The sequence below is a fragment of the Arctopsyche grandis genome, chromosome 2 (genome assembly GCF_051622035.1).
Source record: "Arctopsyche grandis isolate Sample6627 chromosome 2, ASM5162203v2, whole genome shotgun sequence".
Lineage (NCBI taxonomy): Eukaryota > Metazoa > Arthropoda > Insecta > Trichoptera > Hydropsychidae > Arctopsyche > Arctopsyche grandis.
This window is the reverse complement of record NC_135356.1, coordinates 7,489,814-7,513,847: the sequence shown is the minus strand read 5'-3', so window position 1 is coordinate 7,513,847 and position 24,034 is coordinate 7,489,814. Positions and strand designations below refer to the sequence as shown.

Here is a 24,034-nt window from a genome sequence, read left to right as displayed (position 1 = left end):
TGAGAAATATGACAAGGGTAGTGGACATAGTGGATAGAGTGAAGAGATTGAAATGGCAATGGGCGGGTCACGTAGCTAGGAGGATGGACGAAAGGTGGACAAAAGAAGTGCTTGAATGGTACCCGAGAGAAGGCAAAAGAGTAAAAGGAAGACCGCAAGGAAGATGGGTGAACGAAATTAGGAAAATGTGCGGAATGAGATGGATGAGTGTTGCGCAAAACAGAGACGAGTGGAAGCGTGTTGGAGAGGCCTTCATCCAGCAGTGGATGGCGAATGGCTGTAAATGATGATGATGATGATGAATGGTGACCACCAGCGACGGCTCGTGATGGTGTTGGTCGCTTAAGCAATAAAATCGTCGAAGCCAGACTAAACACCTACAACCGATCTCGCTGGTCAGCTGATTTTATTGTTTGGGAAACCAGTGAGTTGTACAACGTGGCATGCTCCACACAGCTGCATACATTTCATCTGGTCGCGTTACAAGTTGGCCGACATAATCGCTTGCAAGACGCCCGGTGTGGTACAGTTCTAAGGAGAGGTGCCACGTGTGGGAGGGCACGTGGCATAAGTTCAGAGTCGTCCTTTGTTCTTTGTTATTTTTTAATCCTTACATTATCTATGATAAAAAAAATAAGAGGGGACGAGAAGCTTCATTATACTTCATCCATCGTGCGCGGTTTTGTCATCGCGGCATTATCGTGCGCGACTTTGCCGGGGTGCCCTTTAGTACTATGGCGGCTCGCTATACGACATGGTCAAGTTTGGTCACCTTCCTGCGAGTGGGGACCAACTCGGCTGTGTTCAGAGTAGCTACCTCACTCTGCCTTCAGCTATCATAAATAAAGCATCTGCATCAACATGCCAGTCGTCTCATTCGTTCATCCCCCATAGTACATTTTTTAAAAATGTATACTTCTAAGCTCAATAAAAACCTTTTGTATTTGAAAAAAACCCTCATATTTTCCTCACACAACTACATGTTTTATAGTAACATGAATATAAATGCATTATTTTGTTTTAAAAAAATAATATTCCAATACTAATAAATACTACATGAGTTAATCAACATTAAAAGGAATAAATATGTTACAAAACACAAAAATATTTTTTTTTATAATATTTTCTACGTTTTATTTATTATAAAAAAGCAAATGAGCAGTTAAAACTTTCAATGTACTAATCACATTTTCTTCAAAATATGCATTACAAAACACGACATTTAAAATCAATGATAAGAATAGTTCTTGCATGTATAGTAATATAACAGTAATATTGAAATCAAAATTTTATTTTTATATAATAGAAAATTATTGTTAAAAGAATTTACGTTTGTATGGATTTCAAGAAATAAGACATGTGAAAATTGGAAATAATTAAATCATAACTTAGTGTTGTAAATTTAAAATTAATTTCATTACATACATATTGATAAAAATGCAAGAATTTTATTTTATTTATAATACATATAAACACACACGCATTACAATATTATAATTTTGTAATAAATTTAATAATGGGGGGAAAGTAGAGATGGCTCAATTCCAGTATGCTGTTTAATTCTATCCAACAGAGTCAAAATTACAAAATAATATATTATATATTTTATATAACTAGTTAATTTGGTAAAATTATTTTCATCTTAAATAATAATAATACATTTAAGTTTTTTTATTAGTTTCCTGGCAAAGATTTAAATTATTTTTCTATACACATGAGATGCTACATTCATATATTATAATAATTAGTAAAACATGTTTAAAAATCACTTTTCCTTTATTAAAAGAGTTTATAAAAAATTACTATTCCAAAAATGTCATAAGTAAATAAACAATGAATATAGTGTCATTTTGGAGATATACGGTTTGTTATCCACGACGGCATCTTATTTTTGAGAGCCTCGTGCATTTCTCTATAGATAGCTAGTGCTATGAACGGTATTGCTAAGAATTCACTTTTGAACAAATACAACCAGAAAGCTACTAATACCATAAATATGTTAATTATATAGCTAAATGCATTACGCACGTTACTCTCCGCTTCTGCATTTAGCTCTGAAAAGTTTTTGGGCAATGAAACTGTTTGAATAGACGGTGTTGAATTTGCACTGATTTTTTTCTTGGCGTTGCTCGATTCTGCTGCTTTCGGAACACTTTTGATTTCCTTATTTTGTTTTGTAGGCGTTGGTGGCTTTGCCGCTTTCTTTTGTTGTATAGTCTTTTTTACGGCCACTTTTGTTACAGCATTTTGAATTTCTCCATTATTTTTGATATTTTCAGTATTTTCTGCTAGCTGTTGTTGCGCTGCAGCCTTCTTTAAATCTTCAGTGTTGTCGTACAATATTGGTTGTTGCTTCTTAGTTGTGGCAAACTCTTTTATCATGTTGCCATACCGTTCAGCGACGAGATGGCCTCCGTCCATAATATCTGGTGACTTATCTTTCATGTTTTTATTATCTGCAGGCTTCAAGGAATCCATGTTTGAATTCAAATTAGATTGTTGGTTGTTATTTACTACTTCTTTCTTTTTATTTAAAGCCTTCTTACCAACTTTAATATATTTTTCTAGGGGGGACTTAGTGATTTTTTGCAACAGCGGAACTTTGTTCATGAGAGTTGTCTTTGGAGGTTTTTCTTCTTTGATTTGGGGTTTAACCGGGGTAGGTTCGCGTTTCTTTAAAATAGGTTTGGGAATGAAATTGGGATCTGGTAGAGGAACGGGTTTGGGAATCGTTTTGGGAGCTTGAATTTGTTCTTTTGGAATGCCTTTGGGTACCATTTCCCTTGGATGATACGTTTTATCTTCGTCGAATGCGTTTCGTATCCTACCGTCTTCTAAGCTATCCGAATCTGTATAGTCACTATCACCAGACGAGACGGTACTCGTTGTGTAATCATCCTCGAATAGACTATTCTCTTCACTCTTATCCATATTCAAACTCTCGTCTGATTTTGTATTTTTAGGATAATCATCCTTTTCAATTAACGAATCTTCTTGAATGTCTTCTTCTTGTTCTTCTTCATCTAATACATTCACTTCTGAAGCGGTCGGAGATTCAACAGTGGCATTCTCCTTGTACGGTGAATTTTCTCTCATATCCGAATAACTATTGGCGTCGTTTGTTATGAAATCCTTTTTGGCTTTGGCTTTTTCAGCCTCTTTGAGAGCCATAACTTGATAAACTCTGTTCATTGCATGCTCGTGCAGCAGTTCTGTTGAGCTCACTGAATTTCTCATAGGTTGTATCAGACACATGTTCGCTCCCAGTTGAGGTGCCGATAATGAAATAGCAGGCGGTGACATTGCATCTTCCAAATCAAGCTGAAAAGATTTCCTTTTCTCTGCGAAAAAATAAATCATTGTATAATAATTATCTACACAAAATATCAAGTATCGCAACAATGAATAAAGTAATCATTTTTAGTATATATTATATTATAAAATAATATTATATACTAAAAATTAAGCAAATTATTATCGCAACAAGCAAATTTAAAAATAATTATCATATGATTTCGCTGCTTTATCATATGTAATATTAGTATTTAATTATTGACAATTAAAAAAATATAAACATTTCGTTTAATTGTGCATAGTACATGTATGTATAATAAATTAAAAATATTATGTACTAAAATTAGAATTTGTGAAATTCATTAAAAAATATAGCACCTACATATATATGTATATATGAATATTCTTGTACAGATTTTTCATTATAAATTGACCCTTTTTCATTTAAAATTGACCCCTTTTCAATGTCAATTTTAAATGAAAAAGGCTTAATTTGAAATGAAACAATTTGGAATGAAAAACCTATATAATAACTACTTACATACATACATATGTATGCATATTCAATTTAACTTAAGCTTCTGAAACATTTTAAATGTCTTATTCTGAGATTTTACATTATTATCACCACTTTAAATATTTATGTAATTTGTATCATTCAAGTTAGGTAGAAACTATTTTTAGAATTGAATGTCACCCATTGATTTTCATAGTAAGTTCTAAAGGAAGTAATGCAAAAACTGATTCACATTAATCAACTTTAAAATATTGACTTAACATAAACAATGATCATCGGTACAAGGCCCATTTAAAACTTAACTACAATACAATCAATATATGTATTTATATATAATAAAATAAACACATACATAAATACGCAAGCAATATTCGCACACGGAGCTTAAAAATCCTATAAAATCCAAAATATTACCTGCGTCTGTTTTGTCCCCTTCCGGATAAAGAATCAACATGAACTCAGAACTACCGTATCTCATCTTGTCATTGTTGTTATTACTGTTTGAGACATCCAGATTTTCGGATTCGTTCGACTTCGGGTCGATATTGCGGTGCTTTCTCATTGGCACACTTTCGTTCAGCTCGACGTTGAATCTGCTATCTTCATCCACCTTCGGAGACGACTGTCGCTTTCTCCTGGGCATTACCGGCGGAATTTCAGGACTCTCAATAATATTATTCGTCTTCTCATCTTCTAAAACTGATAGGAAGTTGGTGCTAGAACTCTTTCCTGGAATGAAGACCGACTCAGTCTCAGCACTCGGATCGCTCACCCCATATGGACTTTCAGCTTTAACGCGAAATCGATACTCTGATCCTTCGATTAAATCTGAAAGGATTGCAGTGAGCTTTCGCTCTGTGGTTGCCTTCAACCAAACGTTCCAACCAGTTCTGTAATATTCTACTATATAATTCCCTATTTGACATCCTCCATCATCAGTAGGCGGTTCCCACGATATGACGGCTGATCTATCCCCTTCTTTAATGGCTCGCACTTCTTTTGGAGGATCAGGTCTAGACGTGATGGTGACTAGGATCGAAGCCAAATCTTCTCCAACTGTATTCTTGGCGTTTACTTGATATTCTCCTCTGTCCTCTCTGGAAGCGTTGATGATTCTAAGCGACGAAAACTTGTCTCCGTTTGATACTTGGATCCTGTCGTTCTCTTCGATGTTCTGTCCATCATGTCGCCATTGTATTTCTGGGTTTGGCTTCCCAGCGACGGCCACTTTGAGAACGAGGGTTTCTCCAGCGTCGAAGATTAATCCATCTTCGTATCTTCGCGGTAGCCTAACCCTCGGAGCAGCCTGAAGTCGGAGACGAGCTCGACTAACAGCATGACCCACCCTGTTTGTTATTGCGCATTTGATTTCGCCCTCATCATTCAGAGATGTCTGGTGGAATATGAGCGTACTACAATGATCCTCGTTTAAGATAGCCGTCCGTCTGCTGCTAAATATTTCAAAGCCATCCTTGAACCACGACACAGTAGGTACCGGATTCCCGTCAAAGTAAACTCTGAATTCCGTCTTTTCATTCTCCATGGACTCGACATCTTCGAGTCCCATTTGGAACTTGGGAGGACCCATCCCTCCCCTCTCTGAGCTGACATGCAAGACGTCAGATATCTCACTAGGGTTCGAAACACCGGCTGCATTCTGGGCGCAAACCCTGAACCGGTATTGAAACCCAGGTTCAAGCCCTGCCAGGATGAGCTCGGGACCCAGAACCAAAGGTGGATTGGTCCTGACCCAAAGCGGCGATCCAACCCTGTTGCATTCGACCATGTACCCTTGAAGGGTCGATCCTCCATCGTGTCTCGGTGGTAACCATCGCAATCGTCCCTCTCGTCCATCAGGTCCCTCTCCGCAAGTGGCTGAAGGCTTTCCCGGAGGGTGTGGTGCTTCTGAAAACCGAACCAGTTCGACATTTGAGTGATATTTTATTTCAGCGTGAGGCACACATGGGTCGTCGTATTATCTAGATTAGAATACAATGTGCAGGTCGGGGGCTATTAATAAAATGGCGAGTTGAGGGCCACGCGAAGCTGTGTAGTGTTCGATGCTTTAGCTTCATTCTGATATGTATATGTATATGTATGTATGTACATGTATATGTATGTATGTACATATGTATACCTATTATATTTATGATTACAGAGCGATGAAAGCACTTGACCCGCCGTTCTATTACGGGAAGCTTGCTCATGTGGTATCAATAAGCGATTGCATTCGAATGCCCATGCCAATGTTAAAGTTTTGGCTAATATAACAATGTAAAAAAATTGGAATAGATACATACAGTTGAAACCAGTCAGTGGCAAACTTACACATGCTCTTTAGATATATGTACATATACTAGATTTACATGATATGATGTATATGTATGTACATATATAGATACTTCCTCCAAAGATTCATGAAAGGCAAATATACTTCAGAGCCTTATCCGGTAGAACTGAATATTCAGATGAAATGTGTATCCAAAAGGACGTCGGTTGACTATATTAAAGAAAATCTATTAATAACAATTAAATGTTGATTGTTACTTTGGTTAATTTCTGTAATGTCACTGCACTATAATTTATGTCAATGTTTTCATCACACACTCTTGGCAAGTCATTAAATTCTAATATAAAATTTATTTTTTGTTTTATTTAATTTTATTGTGTATTACATACATGTACTCAATAGATTTTGAAATGTAATTTTATGCAATGTGTGACCTATATAATATAAACGTTTAAAGTTTACGACTAACGGTGAAGTTAGCGTCCGTTGACCAGAATAAATACATTTTGAAATGCAGCAGGAGAGAAATTTTTGGAATGCCAAATGAAAAGGCAGAATAATATTGAAATGAAGTAGATATTTTCGGCAAGTTATAAGTTTTGATAACTAAGTAGAGAATTAAAAAAAGTTCCATTGCGGACTCAGACTACTGCGCAAATTTATAATTTTCCGAATAATTTAGACTATTCTGGTTTTCCAAAAAAAGTATTTTGATGGAGTTTCCAAATATTACTTTACCAGGTAAAGCAACATTGTTATTGAGCTGGTAAAACACGGAAACTGTTATTGAACATATGTATGTTATACATATTATTTATAATTATTTATTTATGTACATTAAGTCAGAGCTTAAAACGTGAACTTGGGATTTCCATCGATGGACCTAGTGGAAAACTTTCATCGTATCAAGGGAACGTTAATTAGCACGTTTTCAGTTGTAATATATTCCAACTGGCGTTTTAGATACTTCATATTCAAACTAGTAAATGCACCAGTAGTAATATGCCCGTTGTTGCTGGAGCAGTTGGGACTTTATGTCCCTAATCACTATGTGCGTGGTAGACATCATCATATGATGGCTGTACCTCCTGCCCGCACAATTCTTTTTCGAATGGCTCCTGTTCCAAGAGCTATTCGACTTCTTAATGAAATCGTTGCTGCCGAGACTGAATGTGATATTTTCCACCTTAGTGAGCGTAAATTGTCGGAAATTAAGGAAATTAACCCATTTATCTGGTAGTCTGCGCTCATCATTGTTTTCATGATTGATTGTGATTTGTGAGTGAAATTTTGAATAACTCTCTTCCATTTCCAAGGCATTCCTTATGCTATATTTTTTATTTGATATTTTTACTTTATCTGTTATTATTAATTACTATTTATTATTAAATGCTGTTATTATTAAATGCTATGTTTATGTATGGATGTATTTATGTTTATGTTCAAATGTATTTTTTTTTATGTGTAATTGATTAGTATATTATTTTCGTTATGTATTAATTTATGTTTAATTGTTGTTTTGTTTTTTTTTGTGTTATATTTTTTGACCATTGTGGCGCTTTAGGAATTCCTGTTTAGGAATCCAGAAACTGGACCAATTTAAAAAAAAATTTCATCATCGGTATGAGAAAGATATTTTCTGTTTCTCTTCGTATTTTTTTAAAAATCAACCATTAAATTAGCATGCTAGACTCTTTTCGTGGGTGTAAAAATGAGGCGATTTTTTAGATGTTTGGTGGCTCCTAGCTCCTATAAAAAATAGCTAAAAAAAATAATAAGATAAAAACATGCCTATGGTGGATATCCATAGCATATTAAAAAATAATTTCTCTAGTGCCATAATTGAGGAAGGGAGAAGTGTAATACGTTTGTATGGACAAGGTGCTGGTGTCCAGCCCTCTTAATGGCTTAATGGTAACGTGTGGACCGCGGCTACTACAAGTGCCGCGGTCCACACGTTGCGATGCTCTGCCATAGACAAACAAAGAGATGGAATTGAACAACGAACCAAATTTTAAATCGGTCATAATTCATATGGAAGTGCAGTGGCGTAGCTACTGCGCTCGCAGACCCCGCAATACGGGGGGACGCTGACACCTGAGGGGCGCCATGAAGCGCGCCTTTTTTCACCGATTTTTTAATTCGTTCCGTAATTTTTTTGAAATAACTATTTTAAAAACTTTTCTTATTTTTCAACCTATTTGTACTATATGAGTATGTACATATACATTAACATATTTTGAATTTATCCTCAATGTGTAATTGATATATGCCAATAGGGCTAGAAGACTACCGTCTTTTTCCATCTTTTGAACGTCAGTGCCACTTCAACCTATTAGCTGAGAATTCTCTTATTCTTGTATATATTTTTTCAATGTTTAAACAATAAAACAAAATTATATGATTAAAACCAATTAAAGTTATAAATTTTTCTTAGAAGTTTTTAAGGAAAATTCACCATCAGTTACTTTAAACAGATTGTGCACTGCTTGTTGGTCGTCCAGATTAAACTATTAATGCACCTCGATATATAGATACATATACCGATACGTAAAAAAGGTATAAATTAATAATTTTGAAAGTTATTTTGTTATAAGAAATTCAATTCATTTTAACAATATTAACACAATTAAATTATTATTTTTCTCATTGGCAAGGAATCGACTTGAATACAATTCGCCAGTATGGTCCCATAATTCACAGGTACATAGTAATTCCATTGAGAGGATTCAGAATAGATTTATTAGATGCGTTGATTTTAAATTTTGTACAAAATCTGACCCTGTCACCAACAAGTATATTAAATTGAATATGATCAAACGTTGTGACAGGAGAATAATCAATGATTTATTATGTCTTTTGATGTACTCGGCGGAGTTATGGACTGTAGTGAATTAGTGGACCTCATAAATTTTCATACACCGGGGAGTTTACCAGATGCAACTATTTATTCCACATCAAAAATTATACATACCCCGACTTCATAAACTGGGAAACGAATTTAGCCAATTTGATTTTTTAATATTAGTAAACATAGTTTAAAAAAATTGTTGCATCATCATTTTTCTAATTTATACAAATGTTAAATGCATTTTATTTTATTGTTTTAATTCATTCATTTATTTATTCAATTACTTTTGAAACTCATATTTTTTCTTTTCTTTTCTTATTTAATATTGTATTTCTATGTATTATTATTATTGTTCAATGGTCCTTGCGGCCGTATATAAAATAAAATAAAAATAAAGTAAGTAAATAATATGAATATAATGGGGGGGGGGTGCCTTAAAATATTTTGCGGGGGGGGGGGCACCAGGAATTCACGCTACGCCACTGTGGAAGGGTTCAAATCCGGGAAATGCTTACGCCGGGTACTGATTCTTGTTCAGATCGGCAGGTGTGAAAAGATCAAAGCCCACCAATCGACAACAGTGAGCTAAATCGAGAAGAAACAAGCAAGGTGTGCTGAAAGGGGGCATTTCACTTCTCGATTCGGGATAGCAATCGCCAAATGAGTGAGTGGCGTGCGCCCCTGGGTCGGTCTGGTGTGTTTACTCTGATCGCCGGGAGTCTGTCTGTGTTCGAGCTTCTAAAAATAGGGATCGGTGCGTTACGTGTGGTGAGAGATTGTAGAGGTGGTGGTGGTCTCTCTCTCTCTCTCTCTCTCCCTCTCTGTCCTCACCTGCGGCCCTCCAGTGGACGTTCTTCCTGGTGCGGTGTGGTCCAGCCGAATGGGTGTTCCCCATGGCTATGGGGGTGGTGATGGTCTCCTCGGGAGGGTCTCTCCTCCCCCAGTGCCTCCCCTCCCCACCACCACCCAACCCAACAGAACCGAGCTCAACCGGGGGCCAACACTGCCGACGACCAACTGCCGAAACCAAGCACCGGCCGCAACAAACACACACACTCACATATGTATGTAAATTAAGACACTCACACCACCAACGAGCCGACTTAGTGAATCCTCATCGTCCATCGATGGTCCAGATCATCGTAAGTAAGTATGTATGTACATAGTATCAAGAGTGTGATTCGATTTTAAGCAGGAGTAGTCTGGAGTTATGTATGTACTTACATATGCATGCTGTTTTCATTTTATGATGGTCTATTTTGAAAATTCTATTCAGCAGGTTTTCAATGTATAGAAAACAAATATATCTATATTGGAAGCGGGCGCGGCTCGTCTATAGAAATTGTATAGTACTGCAGCATCTCAATCAAACTGGTTTTGTATGAAGAAACTACACATAGATCTATAAAAAATCATCTACAGCCATTGACCATCCACTGCTGGATGAAGGCCTCTCCAACACCCTCTGTTTTGCGCAACTCTCATTCATTTTCGTAATTTCGTCTACACATCTTCCCTGCGATCTTTCTTTTATCCTTTTGCATTATCTCAGATGCTATTCTCCACTTCTTTTGTCCATTCTTCTAATCATGCCCATTGCTATTTCAACCTCTTCACTCTATCCACCAAATTCCTTGTAATACTTCTCACCCACGTATTCCGTTTCCTATCTTTCCTCGTTATGCCAAGCAAACAGCGTTCCATAGTTCTTTGAGTGCATTGGAGTTTATATAGCATTTTGGCGTTCAATGTCCAACTTTCACATCCATACTTCATCACTGGTAAAATACATTTATCGGAGATCTTTTTCTTTAGGCTAAATAAAATAAATATATAAAAATCGTCAAATAAATGTTTATATTTTCGAAACTAGTCAGATATTTCAATATCGACTTTCAAACGATAAAATAACCATCCACAAAAAAAATATATGCATAAGATTTTCCAACAAGGTAATTTTTTTATAAAAATGTTTTTAAAAAATCTATTTTTTTAACATAAATTGAATTTATGTTAGTTTCAAAAAAATTTTTGAAAATTTTGAATCTCCAACATAACTATTTGTACGGAAAAATCAAAGTTTTCCACGTAATTTTCTTATTATATGCATGTTAAGCGAGCGTTAACTTTTTCTTATAAACGTCATCTAACTTCATGTTAACAATTTACGATTAAAATTGCAAATAATTAATAAAAATATTAATTTTAATTTAATTAACAGGATTTATTTTAACCAAAAATATCGCAGGCTACATTACGATGGCATGAATTATCGATAAAATGGAAACAAATTAAAACTAGCGATGGAAGAAAATCAACGTACGTATGTAAGTAGTAGCAATTAAAATAAATAAAATAAAATAATATTTAAAAAATCATATATTTTAAATTAAAGGAATACAGATGGTATTGAAAAAATACCATTAATAAGCGATGAATAAAAAGAATCTTACAATAATATTTGAGACAAATTTTCAAACAACCAAACGACTTCAAGAAGATTATTAAGTCTTTTTACGAGAAATTATTTTATTAATAGAAACCAAAAAAATACATTTCCAGTCATGCCAAAATTTCCCATGTTTATTTTTAATTTTTGCATAATTTGAGTATAAAATTTGATAATTATAGTCGAACTGATTTAGTATTAGAAGAAATGTACATATGTACATATATGCTATCGTATTCACCCCCCACTTGACCCGGGAGGGCCAATTTTATTTCGTTTCAATTCGCCATTATATTTTGGTCAAGATATACAGCAGCAGTCACATAAAACGGAACGCTAAAGCGAAACATATTTTTGCGTGAAATTTCGGTAATCTTATATAAAACCAAAACCGAAAGTCATTTAAATGATAGGTTGTACCATAGTGCATTCGTGTAACAACAAACGTGAAAAAAAAGGTGATAAAAATGAGTTGGGGAGAAATTTAATGGAGGGCAGATTTTACGACCGTGCGTTGACTTCACGGTTAAATGAAATTTGAAATGAAAATAACACTATACGTATACATTCTTAATTTTATTACAGTCACATATTATTATTTATAACATTATGTATGTACGACATTATTCATGCGTATAGCGGTCGTATAGCGAAATACTAAAATTTTTAAATTTTAATATAAAATACGTAAGTTTTTGATATTATTAATTAATTTATGGAATACGTATATATTTTACGTTAATGAAAATTTATATTTTTTAGACGATAAAAGTACATAATTTTTAACGTCATGTTACGGACAGCTTATAGAGTTAAATATGAAATAATTAAAAAATATATATAAATTATTTTACGTCCTTACAATGTTACAACACATCACGAATGCGACAGCATGCTCGGTTCCAAGTCTCACGCTACATCGGATCAACTTAAGTATATATGTAGTTTCTTAGTATGAATCAAAATGGCAGCAATTTTCTGTTTTCAATTTATTAAATCGAATTGTGAGTTAAAATATACTTAAAAAAATATTTATTTTGTGAACATCTTTGAAATTATATGTATGTAGTATCATTTACTACGAAATTTTACGTGATTTCATGCAAAATTTCATACGCTTCTCGTATAATTTTGAAGTGATTCTGCTGATTTGCTTTTAGTCAACTAATTATTATTGCTACATTTTTAGTCAATTTATTTATTTTATTACATTTTTACCAGGAAGGCCTTACAGGTAAACTCCAATGCGCCTTCCTGGCCAATTACAAACAATACAGCATTTTTATTATACAAGTCGCTGAATTACGAGACACTGAAAACTCGCAAATTAACGAGACATCTATGAATTGTACATTGATTTTATTGTACATTAATCATACTCAAATAGTGATGACATAGTAGGTAGGAAGATTTTTAGCCAATTTTTAATCGGAAACCGTTTCAACAATGAAATCAGAGAAAATTGGCAAACTCTGATAGGAAGCGACCGACCTAGAGTCACAAATATCCAGGTCTGACCAGCAGAACTATAAATATACTCGGAAAAATTCTTTCAATCGAGGTCAGCTCATGGGATCGAACCCGGTGCCTCTCGGCGTTAGGCAGAAGCTTAACGACCGAGCTATGCTGCTGGCTTTGATAACATATGTAAGTATTATACATATTTTTGCTGCGCAAGAGATAACTCAGTGACATGTTATCAGTTCCCGGAAGAATGCACTGAATTGTATTGAATAGTGGCGCAGTTTCGAGAAATCCTAATTTTCAAAAGCGCTCAAGAAGAATTCTACAAAAAAGATTTGGCACCCTCGGATAACATACAGATACCCCTTGATGCTTTTTTATGGAATTGTATTGCGTTAGTTCTTCTGGAGCATCTTTGAAATTTAAGATTTAGGATTTCTCGAAACTGCGCCACTATTCAGTACAATTTAGTGCATTCTTCCGGATGTTTGGATGTCTTGAGAGTGCGGCTCTCTTGAGTGCATTTATCCGATCACCTATGCGATATGTACCTTCGCGATTAGACGTAGTTATACGTTCAAAGGTACTTTTTGTCTTCGATTTATCTAAAAATATAGCACATTCATTGATCTCAAGGCGATTTTAAAAATATAAAACTGTCAAAAATGTTTATCGAACACCTGTTTATATTACAGCAACTATCGTACTGAGAAGTAATGGCGTGTTTATTCGGTTGCTTAAACAACCGAACAGAAAAAGACAAAGCGTTTAACATTCTATAGAGATTTTTCAAGGTCATACGTTTTCAAAAAATAAATCACATTCATATTAATAATAGATTAAACTGGTATTTGGTAAGTGGCTTGATGCTATTTTTGGTTTCAATGAATTTTTTTAATTAATTTTATATCTATTTTAATTTTAATGAAATAAACTTATACGCAAACAATTATTGGACTTTTAGAAGATGGAAATCATCTTTAATTTGAATTGATTACTTAATTATAAATAAAGTAAGTTCAGAATGTAAATATTATAGCATTATATGTATATATATATATATATATATTTTTTTTTTTTTTTGTACTATTGTCATTATTGAATTTATTTTATGCAAAGTACATATAAGAAATGATATAAGATGCGACATCTATCGTAGTTATAGTTTAGTATATGAAAGGAAAAATTCAACACAACAGTGTACTGCAAATAAATGAAGTATAAATAAATATTTCGTTTACAATATAGATATGCACATCATATTTTTTTTTAAAGGTAATGAAAATATTTCTTCCACTTTAAAATTATTTCAATCGATTTAAACTTGGAACCCATTTATATATGTATTTATAAAGTGAATATGTTTTGAATTGATTACAGATTCGATGGATCGAAATATATTTTAATATATACAAACCAGCCAAACATTTATTGCGATTCCCGATAATCTATTTTGGGTTGATTCCACAGAATAATATTTCAGGCTCTCGAATCATAAATAAACACACACGAAAATACCTGAAAGTTTGCAGAATATGAATCGACAGCATAATGGGAAATTTGTAATACTCAGCTAATAAATATAAATATTAGAATATTCATATTTACATACATATATGCAATGCAATATCTCGGAATTCGGGAATAAAAGAGTGGGAAACACAGTAAATGTAGAATATGTTTCAACTTATGAATTTTTATTTACATATTCCTCGAAATATTTTTTTTATTTGTATGTATGTATATAGTACATAACATGTGCCTATGTCATTTAATAATTGACTAGTATGAGAACAAGCAAGGTGAGTTATATTCAATTGCTATGAAATTTATTATTTATCATTTAATTTTTACTTTATATACTTATATATCTTAGGGGTCTACCTCACGGGCCCGCATGTGAAACGCCCGAAAACGCAAATATCGGAAGGCAAAGATCGAAAATCGAAAGATCTTAAGTCGAAAGATAAAAAAGGGTGCATGGTAAACGGTACATACTCACTTAATTTGCGCGAGCAGGATACAACAGGAACAAGAGGAACAGGCTTTTTCTCCCGTATTAATGTGCGCGCGCAGAATACGGGAGGAAAAGCCTCATGTACATTTTTTTTTTTGCGTCGCGATATATATACATATATCACAGATTTACGGTTTCATTCTTGAAAGCTGAACTCAAATCCTAAGAATGTAAAAAAAATATTAGTTCGAAATGCAAGAGCTTTGCTTTTTTATGAAATTGTTAAAATTATTTGTCGACTTTAAAGTTATCTGTCGAATTTTAAAAATGTCGATTTGAGCATATACTTATAAATTTACATATGTATGTATATGTAAATTTTAATAAAAATATTATTTATGTGTATATGTGAGTTTAATTTTTTTAAATTTATATTATATATGAAAACACGAGTAATGAAACGATAAATTTAAAATGTATGCACTGTGATTTGAATAATAAAGTCAATAAAGAGTATATTAATATTTTATATGAATTTTTTATCGCAGTGAGGTGTTAATTATATGCAATTTTAATGGAATACTGAAGACTAATACCGGAAATAAATAAATAAAAAGGTTGAAGGAGATTTAAAATTGAATTCTAATTCTCAGTCGCTTTTGATTGCACTTCGACAAAAGTACTCGATTCTTTTATAGTATTTTAAATTCTAAATAAATAAATTTATAAATTTAATTATCGTATAAAAGGTATTAATTACAATATTCATTGCAAATCTGCAAAAAGAGAAGGTAAAATTGAAGTATCAGTTTATTCCATAAAACCTGACAAATCCGTGTCAATTTCAGTCATAATATGAATCTATGTTTCAAAAATCCTAATATAATTTTTTTTTTCGTAATAAAAAATAATATTAGATATGTATATCTTTTTTTTGCATTACTAATAAAACAAGGTAAAAATTTCGTAATAAATAAGTTTTTCCCAATATTTAGAAATCGTTCCATTTTCAAAGGTCAAGAAAAAATGAAAATCATTATTAATTTTAAATAAAATCGAGACAAATTAAAATACAACTCATTGAAATATATAAACCAAATAAAAAATTGAATATTTGCTTATTTTTATTTGTAATTGTCTTATAGGAAAGTTAGCATGGAGATTGCTACCGAAAAAGAAGATAAGAAACTTGCTGATTTAAAAGAAGTCACTTGTAATTTCGAAGATGGATTTGATACAGTTAATATGTTTTTAAGATTAGCCGGACTTAACAATGTATTTCGCGAAAAGAAATCTGGAAGCAAAATTTTCCGGATATTCCAATGGTTATATTGATTTGCATACGTATGAGTCGTTATATTTGAAAGTAGCCCAAATCCATTTTTCAATTCCAAAAACACTATTTCTGTTTGACTTAATTGACAAATTGTTAATACTTATTTCAATTCGTTATGTGCAGAATCTTGGAAAAGCAGAATAAACGTATTAGAGGCCACCAGTATTTTTAAATATTGTTAAACGCAAAACATTATATTTATTATTTTGCGAGATATTTCTCGAAATGAAGAAAAGTGCACTTATTCCATTATAAATTATAACGGCTCATTTAATTTTGAATTTGAAACAGTATTTTTAACATTTTTTATGGCATTTTAGGACTTTATACATAAGTGCATATATTTTGACGGCAATTTACATCATCCTAGAATTCATACATTATTATCGCAGTTTGATGAGCAGTTCAAACGACAATTTTTTGGCCGTGTTCGGGATGATTCCCTGCACGTGTGTCTGTATTTTTGGTTTGTTGAAGTCTGCAATCTTGATTATGAAAGGAATGAAGATATCCAAACTTGTGGATAGCCTGAAAACGATGTGGCCGGACATGGAGAATTTGGAAGTGAAGCAAATCGTCGTGGACAACATGGTGACCACTAAGAAGTACATATTTTTCTACATGATGCAAATCAACATCTTGGCATCCATGTGGAGTGTGATTCCAGTCTCGATAATCATTTATAATGTGTCTATGAAACTCTTGGGACTATCTACAAGACGCTGGAGTGAAAATGCAGATTTGCCATACGTGATGTGGCATCCTTATGATACGCATGCTAATTTTTTTATTTTCCTTGCAACATTCATACCGCAAACATACGACGGTGTGAAGTTTATTTTATTTTTGTGAGAAGCATTTGATTATTTTCACATTTTGATATTGATTTAATTTTTGTGAAATTACAGGAATTTACGTGTGTTCTTTGATGGCGGCCACGGACTGTTTATTTTGTGTTTTAGTCTCTCATGTTTGTATGCATCTTCAGTTAATGAAAAGAGAATTGACCCTGTTGACATATAAAGATTCCGAAGAAGCGATTAAAACAATCGTCAAAAAACACAACAAATTATTCAGGTATAGAGCATATCATTGTTCAGATTTTTATTATTATTCATTTTACAATTTTTCGCATTGCTATTGCAGTTACGTCAAGGAAATAGAAGAAATCTTTTCGTTTCAGTTGTTTTTTAACCTTCTCGGAAGTACAGTTTTAATTTGTATGCAGCTATTCTGCGTCACTGTAAGTATTTGCATAGTAATATATTAATAATGTTGCGTAATCCAAATGAAAGGCCAAAGTCGCTTCACAGCATTTATTGCACGATTCAAGAGGTCCACACAAATCCACCGCTCACTCCAGAAATAATCTGATCTACCGTGTGTACCTCCTTATAAAGGACAAGTTGCACACCACACCATCCCCGATTAATTTATGTATTGTCTAGGCACGTATAGGTTTATCGTGGTGGGTCTATTGTGTATGCACGCACTCGCCCGCGTCTATGAGAACTCCAGCGTATCCTTTGTTCGGGCACTTACTGAGCCCCGTAAGTAGCGCTGCCAGATTTATTCATATCCAAACCAGGACATTTTAATTTTAACCCCCCCCCCCCCATATACCATTGTAATTCGTATTTATTCATTTGCTATGAATCTTTTTACATTTTACAAAAGATTTGGGCTCTGTGGTCTTATAGTAAAATAAAACAATAATTAAAAAATGTACATAGGCACAGACAGATATTACAATGAAAAAAAACTTTGTAAAAAGCGTAAACTTAACAAATTATATTTAAGATCCTTCCTTTTATATGCTAGTATTTCCTTTCTTTTTTTTCAGTTTATTTAGTTTATTATTATTTTAATATTACCACTATGACGGCCGCTGACTCATATTTGTATCATGTTGGGTGCACAACGCTTACTGGCAGCTGATACATACATATGTATGTATGTATATGATTCATGACTGCGTGAACTGTTTCAGTCCGCTGATATATTTTTGTATCACGTTTTCCTCATAATCGAACATATGTACATATATCAGCGGACTGAAACAGTTCGCGCGGTCGTGAATCAAATGATTAATGTGAGTATGATTAATGTACAATAAAATTTATGTACAATTCATAGATGTATCGTTAATTTCGAGTTTTCAGTATCTCGTAATTCAGCGACTTGTGTAATAAAAATGCTGCATTGTTTGTAATTGGCCGGGAAGGCGCATTGGGGTTTACCTGTTAAGCCTTCCTGGTATATATGTAAAAACAAATAAATAAATTAAAAATATATGTATTGCCAGTAAGCGATGTGCACCCAACATGATACAAATATGAGTCGCCTGGGTCAATGGCGTGAAACAGGGACAATCCCGGAAAACCGGGACGTCTTGCAGCCCCACCTGTGAGCCTTGTACCGTTGACGATAAACCAAATAATCAAAATGAAATAATTCAAACTGTGTTATCTATATATAACATATAAAAATGAATGTCTGTGTGTGTGTGTCTCGAATAGGCTTCTAAACCACTGAACCGATTGCGATGGAAATTTCAGGATTTGTTGTATGCAATATCCGGGAAGATAACTGTGAAAAAAAACGGGAAAAATGGGAACGGAAACGGGAAAAACGGGAATGAATGTCATTGCAACGCTACAATTTCAAATGTTTTCGCGTCGCGACCAACGTGTTCGCTGCCTGCGTTTTTCCGACAAATGGGAACGGGAACGAGAATAGGAATGGGGACGAGAACGAGAACGAGAACGGGAACGGGAACGGGAACGGGAATTGTAACCATAAAACCGGATTGGGAACCATAAAGCCAAAATATTATCTTCAAATTTTTCTATAAACGGATTGCTTGAAATTTTTTGGAAATAAAAATATCTAAAGTCCATTAAGAAAATAAACGTACCGTTTTACCACTTGGGTAAAACGTACATGCTGTCCCTTACACTCCATTTAGACCAATTTCACACGTACAATGCTCTATTGTCTGCACGAAATGATATAAGTCGAGTGGCGGTGTAAGGGACAGCATGTACATACCTTTTTCCTAAGTGTCTTCCTACATCGGTACTATAATATTATCTTTAATATGAAATTCGTATTAAGTCGCAAACACACTGAAGGGCGTTTCTTCAGATCATTCTTACTTTGTACAATCTTAAGTTTCTCCTACATTTCTAAAATATGGGTATCATCGTATAAACTATTTCAATGCAAGGATAAAATATCACCGAAAACACTCCAGGAAGTGAGTTTTGGGAAGATCGCGACGGCGCAGACTAAGCATGCCAGCGGTTTTTTTTGCATTTTCAAAACTATCTAAAAAGAGTATGTGTGTCTGCACCTTTACTGATGGAGACTGGTACAGCTTCCTTATAGGTATAATAAAATAAGATAAAAAAGTAAATTATTTTATAGATCGCACCGAAGGATGCGGCGTTTAAATATGCTCTGTTTGTTTTTACCGCCCTTTCACAAATCTCACTTATATGCTTCTATGGAAACAAGCTTACGGAAGAGGTACCTTTCATTATATGCTAAATATTATACAAATTACATTTATCTAATAAAATACTGATTTAAATTTTGACCTTAGAGCCTAGCAATGAGATTTTCAGCATACTCTGCCGGTTGGGTTGACGGATCTCAATCATTAAAAATGTCAATTTTGATGATACAAATGCGTTCTTTATATCCGACTGCCATTTCAGCAATGGGTTTTATGAATGTCAACATGGACACTTTTGCGTCGGTAATGTTATTTGTTTCGTAATTTTATATTTTTTATATTATTCACCGATTACAATTATATCTCATTTTTATCTCTTACAGATTTTAAGTACATCATGGTCTTATTTTATGTTACTGCATAATATGTATCAAGAAACTGAAATTTAATTATATTTTATTTTAAAATTTTGTCTCATTACATCACCAATATCTAATATTGTACCTACGTATAATGAAATATGACAAAACTTATTAAGTACGTTATAAATTAACTGAAATAAATATGCACATGCATACAAACATAGTGGATAGAAATTGAATGCACACACTGTAATTGCAAATTAATAAACACAAATAAGTAACTAAATCATGTAGTAAAATAGTTACGATTTACTAATAAATAGACACCAAAGTATCTAATGTCTTTTATTGATAATTTATTTTAAAATGAGATGCTTTTAAAAAACACTGAGATATTTTTACTGAAGTTAGATTCTTAAACATATTTACATACATACCACAGCGTTGTGGACTGGTAAATAGATTGGTCGTGGGATCAAGTCTCGGCCAAATATGCTGCTGGCAAGGTCTTATAGTTATTAAAACACAGATTGATCGATTTTTCCAGCTTAATTGTTGTGACAGATGCAATAAATCGGTATCCTCCCGCTCCAGTTTCTTGCAAATTTAAGTTATTAGCATCTCGAATTTGTTGAATCTTATAAATGCTACCTATGTATATAATGTATTTCTCGCAAATCCGTTATATGTATATGAAAAATTTTCCTGATCGTCTATAGATGTCTCTATTGTATTCTATTCCATTATATGTGCAGTTATGTTTGAAAAATTGTTAGTACTTATCTTGACTCCCCGGAATGTCGTATGATGAAACTATTATGAAGCGATTGTATCCTTCTTGCATTGACGATTCCAAAACAGAAGAAACTCTTTTAGATTGTAATGAAGATAAGACAATTGTGTGTTTTGCGATAAATGAAGAATTGAACAATGAGCTTTCAAAGATAAATCTACAAACTAACGTAAATAAAAATAGCCTCGACTTTAAAACAGAAATGAAAATATACATAGCCACTGACGGGAGAAAAACAGATGATTTGAAAATATGATCGGAAGACTGTAGGATATCAAATCGAAATGTTGTCAGACGAAAGAGCGAAGTGAAATATAGAAGAGGCTTGTAAAAATTGTTTTCATCCCTTTTGACCATAAAACCAACTTCGACCGAAACTGAAAGAGTTTTTTCCATTGCTGGGTAATATTTGTGCCAAATCCACAAATAGGATTTTGCACTCTCATTTAAATATTTTAGTATCTTATTTACTTTTTTGAATATTTTGTAGATTTATCAATTGTATATTAATAAAAAAAAATATCATCATATGTCCCGGGAATCCTGAGAACGATCTCAAGCTCCGTTCCGTATCATGGGAATTGAAAAATTCTGAGAAATCAGAAACCCTAGTGTACGTACAAAAAATCAACTACCTAAATTAAACTATAGAAACTGATTAATTAAATAATTAATTATATGAAATTGAAAAAGTGTCATCTATTTATTTTTCCGCAAGCTAAGAACATTCCCAATCGTATCGGCCATCTAGTAGCGTACTTTGACAATTCATTTTGTAAATATTTTTAAAGATTTCATTAAATATAGACACTCGCCATATCGTTTGCCAAAAATTACATTTTAAAATTGCGTATTACAAAATTACTTTATTTTTTTTTTTAAATTTGACAGACAAAGACGAAGTGGTTAGTACGTCATTATTATTCTATTCTATTTACACAACTAAAGCACGCGCTTTACATACATCCATAATATACAGTGGACTAAGACCATATTTTATTATTTCGAGAAAATGCGGGGCTTTGTATTTGAAGTTACATATATTTTAAAATGATTTTGAACGTATACCACCTCATTTTTATGGGGCATTAAAACAATGTGCAAACCGTAACTTTTATACTATGAATTGACTCGTTCCGCTTTCTTACAACTTTCATAATAGGGAAATAATAATATAAAACACATTATTTATACAACTCCTTTAATAAAATTAAATTTGAATCATTTAAAATTTATTTTTATATTACTATACAACTGTGTGCCTACTAGCATGACAAGCAATGGATGTCTTAATTATGCAATTAATATTTTAACCGAGATGTATCAAACGAATCTGGCTCGCATATGTAACTTTTTTTCTGACATCCGTGACTTAATAACTTATCTCTTTATATGGTACATACAATACAAAAAGGAAATGATATGATAAAATCTTCTTTTTTCATTTAAAATTAAAAAATAAATAAAAACACACCATTTTGGGGTTCAAATTAGTATTTTAAGAGAGCAAAAATTTACTTTTAAGGTTTTTCGAGAATTCTACACAATCGATTGAATCAGTGAATCAGTGGAACCTTCAGTTACAAATTTCCTGAACACAATCTGCTTTAGATCGTCGACTACAAAGAGTGTATAGTTAAAATAATATATGCACCTCTTTGACCTTTTGAGATTTTTTCCTATTGTGTTGTATATGTTACAGTGATTTCTCACAAGTAGTTGCAGTAAAAATATATTTTCACTGGCGTTTTAAGGAATTTATATTCCGAATAATTTACATTTACTTCTGATACTTCTATTAGTGTTGTCTTCTTCTTCTACCGCCAACAAAAGTTTTTCCGTGTATGTATTATGCATATATGTAGATGTTTAATTACATCAGAAAGCAAATTAAATGATGCTACACCAACTTCATGATACAGTTTTTCCAAATACAACTTCATATGGAGACCGCTTCTGAATGGAATGCCCTGTTTTTCATGATTTGGATAGTCCTTAGTCCTTCCTTAAATTTATTGATGCTGCTATGATCTATATACATAGTATCCAAATTGACAGCGTGTTTTAATGTCCAGATTTGTGTGATAACGTATGATAACTGCACTGGAAAATACAGATTCATTGTAACATATGCACTAGTTATAATTTATATTACACGTGAAAAAATTTCAGTTCGATTCAGTTAGCGGTTCGAATTCAAAAACTTAAAAAAAGTGAACACCTATAAGGGGAGGTACCATTTCCGGTCAACTTAAAAATTATTAGTGTCCATTAGAATTTCAGTAAGCGTTACTAAGTTTCAGTTCGATAAGACTAACGGTGTTCAAAAAATCCCCAAAATACACAGACACACACACATTTTTTCTAGACCATGAAAACCTGATCAGTAATCGATTCTGAGTTCGAATCAGTCAAAATCTCGAGTTTGAATTTTCGCATAATCACAAAACTTCATCTATTGTTACTACGTACATAGATAAAGTAAAAATCAGTAACTACTATTAGAATGGAATTAATATTATTTATTGAACAATAAAAACAGTAAAAAACGAACTTAAATCCGTTGAACTACATATTATTCGATGGTCAAATCAACATGATGAATCGTGGCCCAAATATTGTCGGTGTTCCACCATAGAGCAATATTGCCGGAATGCAAATGGCCGACATCTATTTCGAGCGCCTCAACAATTTGTCTCTCAGCATTCGACGACGACTACCAACGGCTGAAACGATCATTTCCAAAAGTTTCCCTTTCGTTCTGTGTATTCCTTCGTGTTTTCAAAGCTTTCATTAAGTTACTGGATGCAGTTGCATCTCACCGTTACATTCCTGTCGCTCGACACGCGCTAATTACGAGTGCGCCTATTACGCCAATGCATTTATGTGTGAAAAAGTCGTTCGTCGAAATATGTATGTCGAACTTTTTGTTTTGAATTCTAGCTACAGGATGTTTTCTCATACATATATACAATATCTGCACTGTAAGCTAACTAATTTGTATATAGAGGTGGATTCACGCATTAGAACTACGCACACTCTATCTTAGGATTTCTTGCTGAAATGAATTCATCAAAGTTGTTAGTTTGCTTAGATTCATTTAGTTCAAATTTACCACCATTATCCTGTACAATTTTTTTGATATTATCATTAGAATTAGAAGTGTATTTTCAGTTTTAATACATTCCAACTGGCGTTTTAAAATTTGATTCATAGATATTTCTATACTATGTTTGGTTTCTCTATGTGTACTCTACTTTT

At 33.2% G+C, this 24,034-nt stretch overlaps 2 protein-coding genes across 2 annotated transcripts; one reads left to right on the top strand and one right to left on the bottom strand.

Annotated features, from left to right (window-relative positions):
- Positions 1-1,706: 1,706 nt before the first annotated feature.
- MnM (myomesin and myosin binding protein) lies at positions 1,707-9,974 on the bottom strand. The gene is made up of 3 exons (XM_077445452.1): positions 9,784-9,974; positions 4,226-5,716; positions 1,707-3,341 (listed from the first exon to the last, which is right to left on the bottom strand). The coding sequence occupies exons 1-3, from the start codon at positions 9,845-9,847 to the stop codon at positions 1,846-1,848; spliced, it is 3,051 nt and encodes a 1,016-aa protein (XP_077301578.1). The 5' UTR covers positions 9,848-9,974; the 3' UTR covers positions 1,707-1,845.
- A 5,999-nt stretch (positions 9,975-15,973) lies between these two features.
- On the top strand, positions 15,974-20,313 carry LOC143922234 (odorant receptor 67c-like). Its single transcript, XM_077445451.1, has 7 exons — positions 15,974-16,147; positions 16,479-16,984; positions 17,067-17,235; positions 17,305-17,401; positions 19,588-19,689; positions 19,766-19,921; positions 20,002-20,313. The coding sequence occupies exons 1-7, from the start codon at positions 15,978-15,980 to the stop codon at positions 20,065-20,067; spliced, it is 1,266 nt and encodes a 421-aa protein (XP_077301577.1). The 5' UTR covers positions 15,974-15,977; the 3' UTR covers positions 20,068-20,313.
- The last annotated feature ends 3,721 nt before the right edge of the window (positions 20,314-24,034 follow it).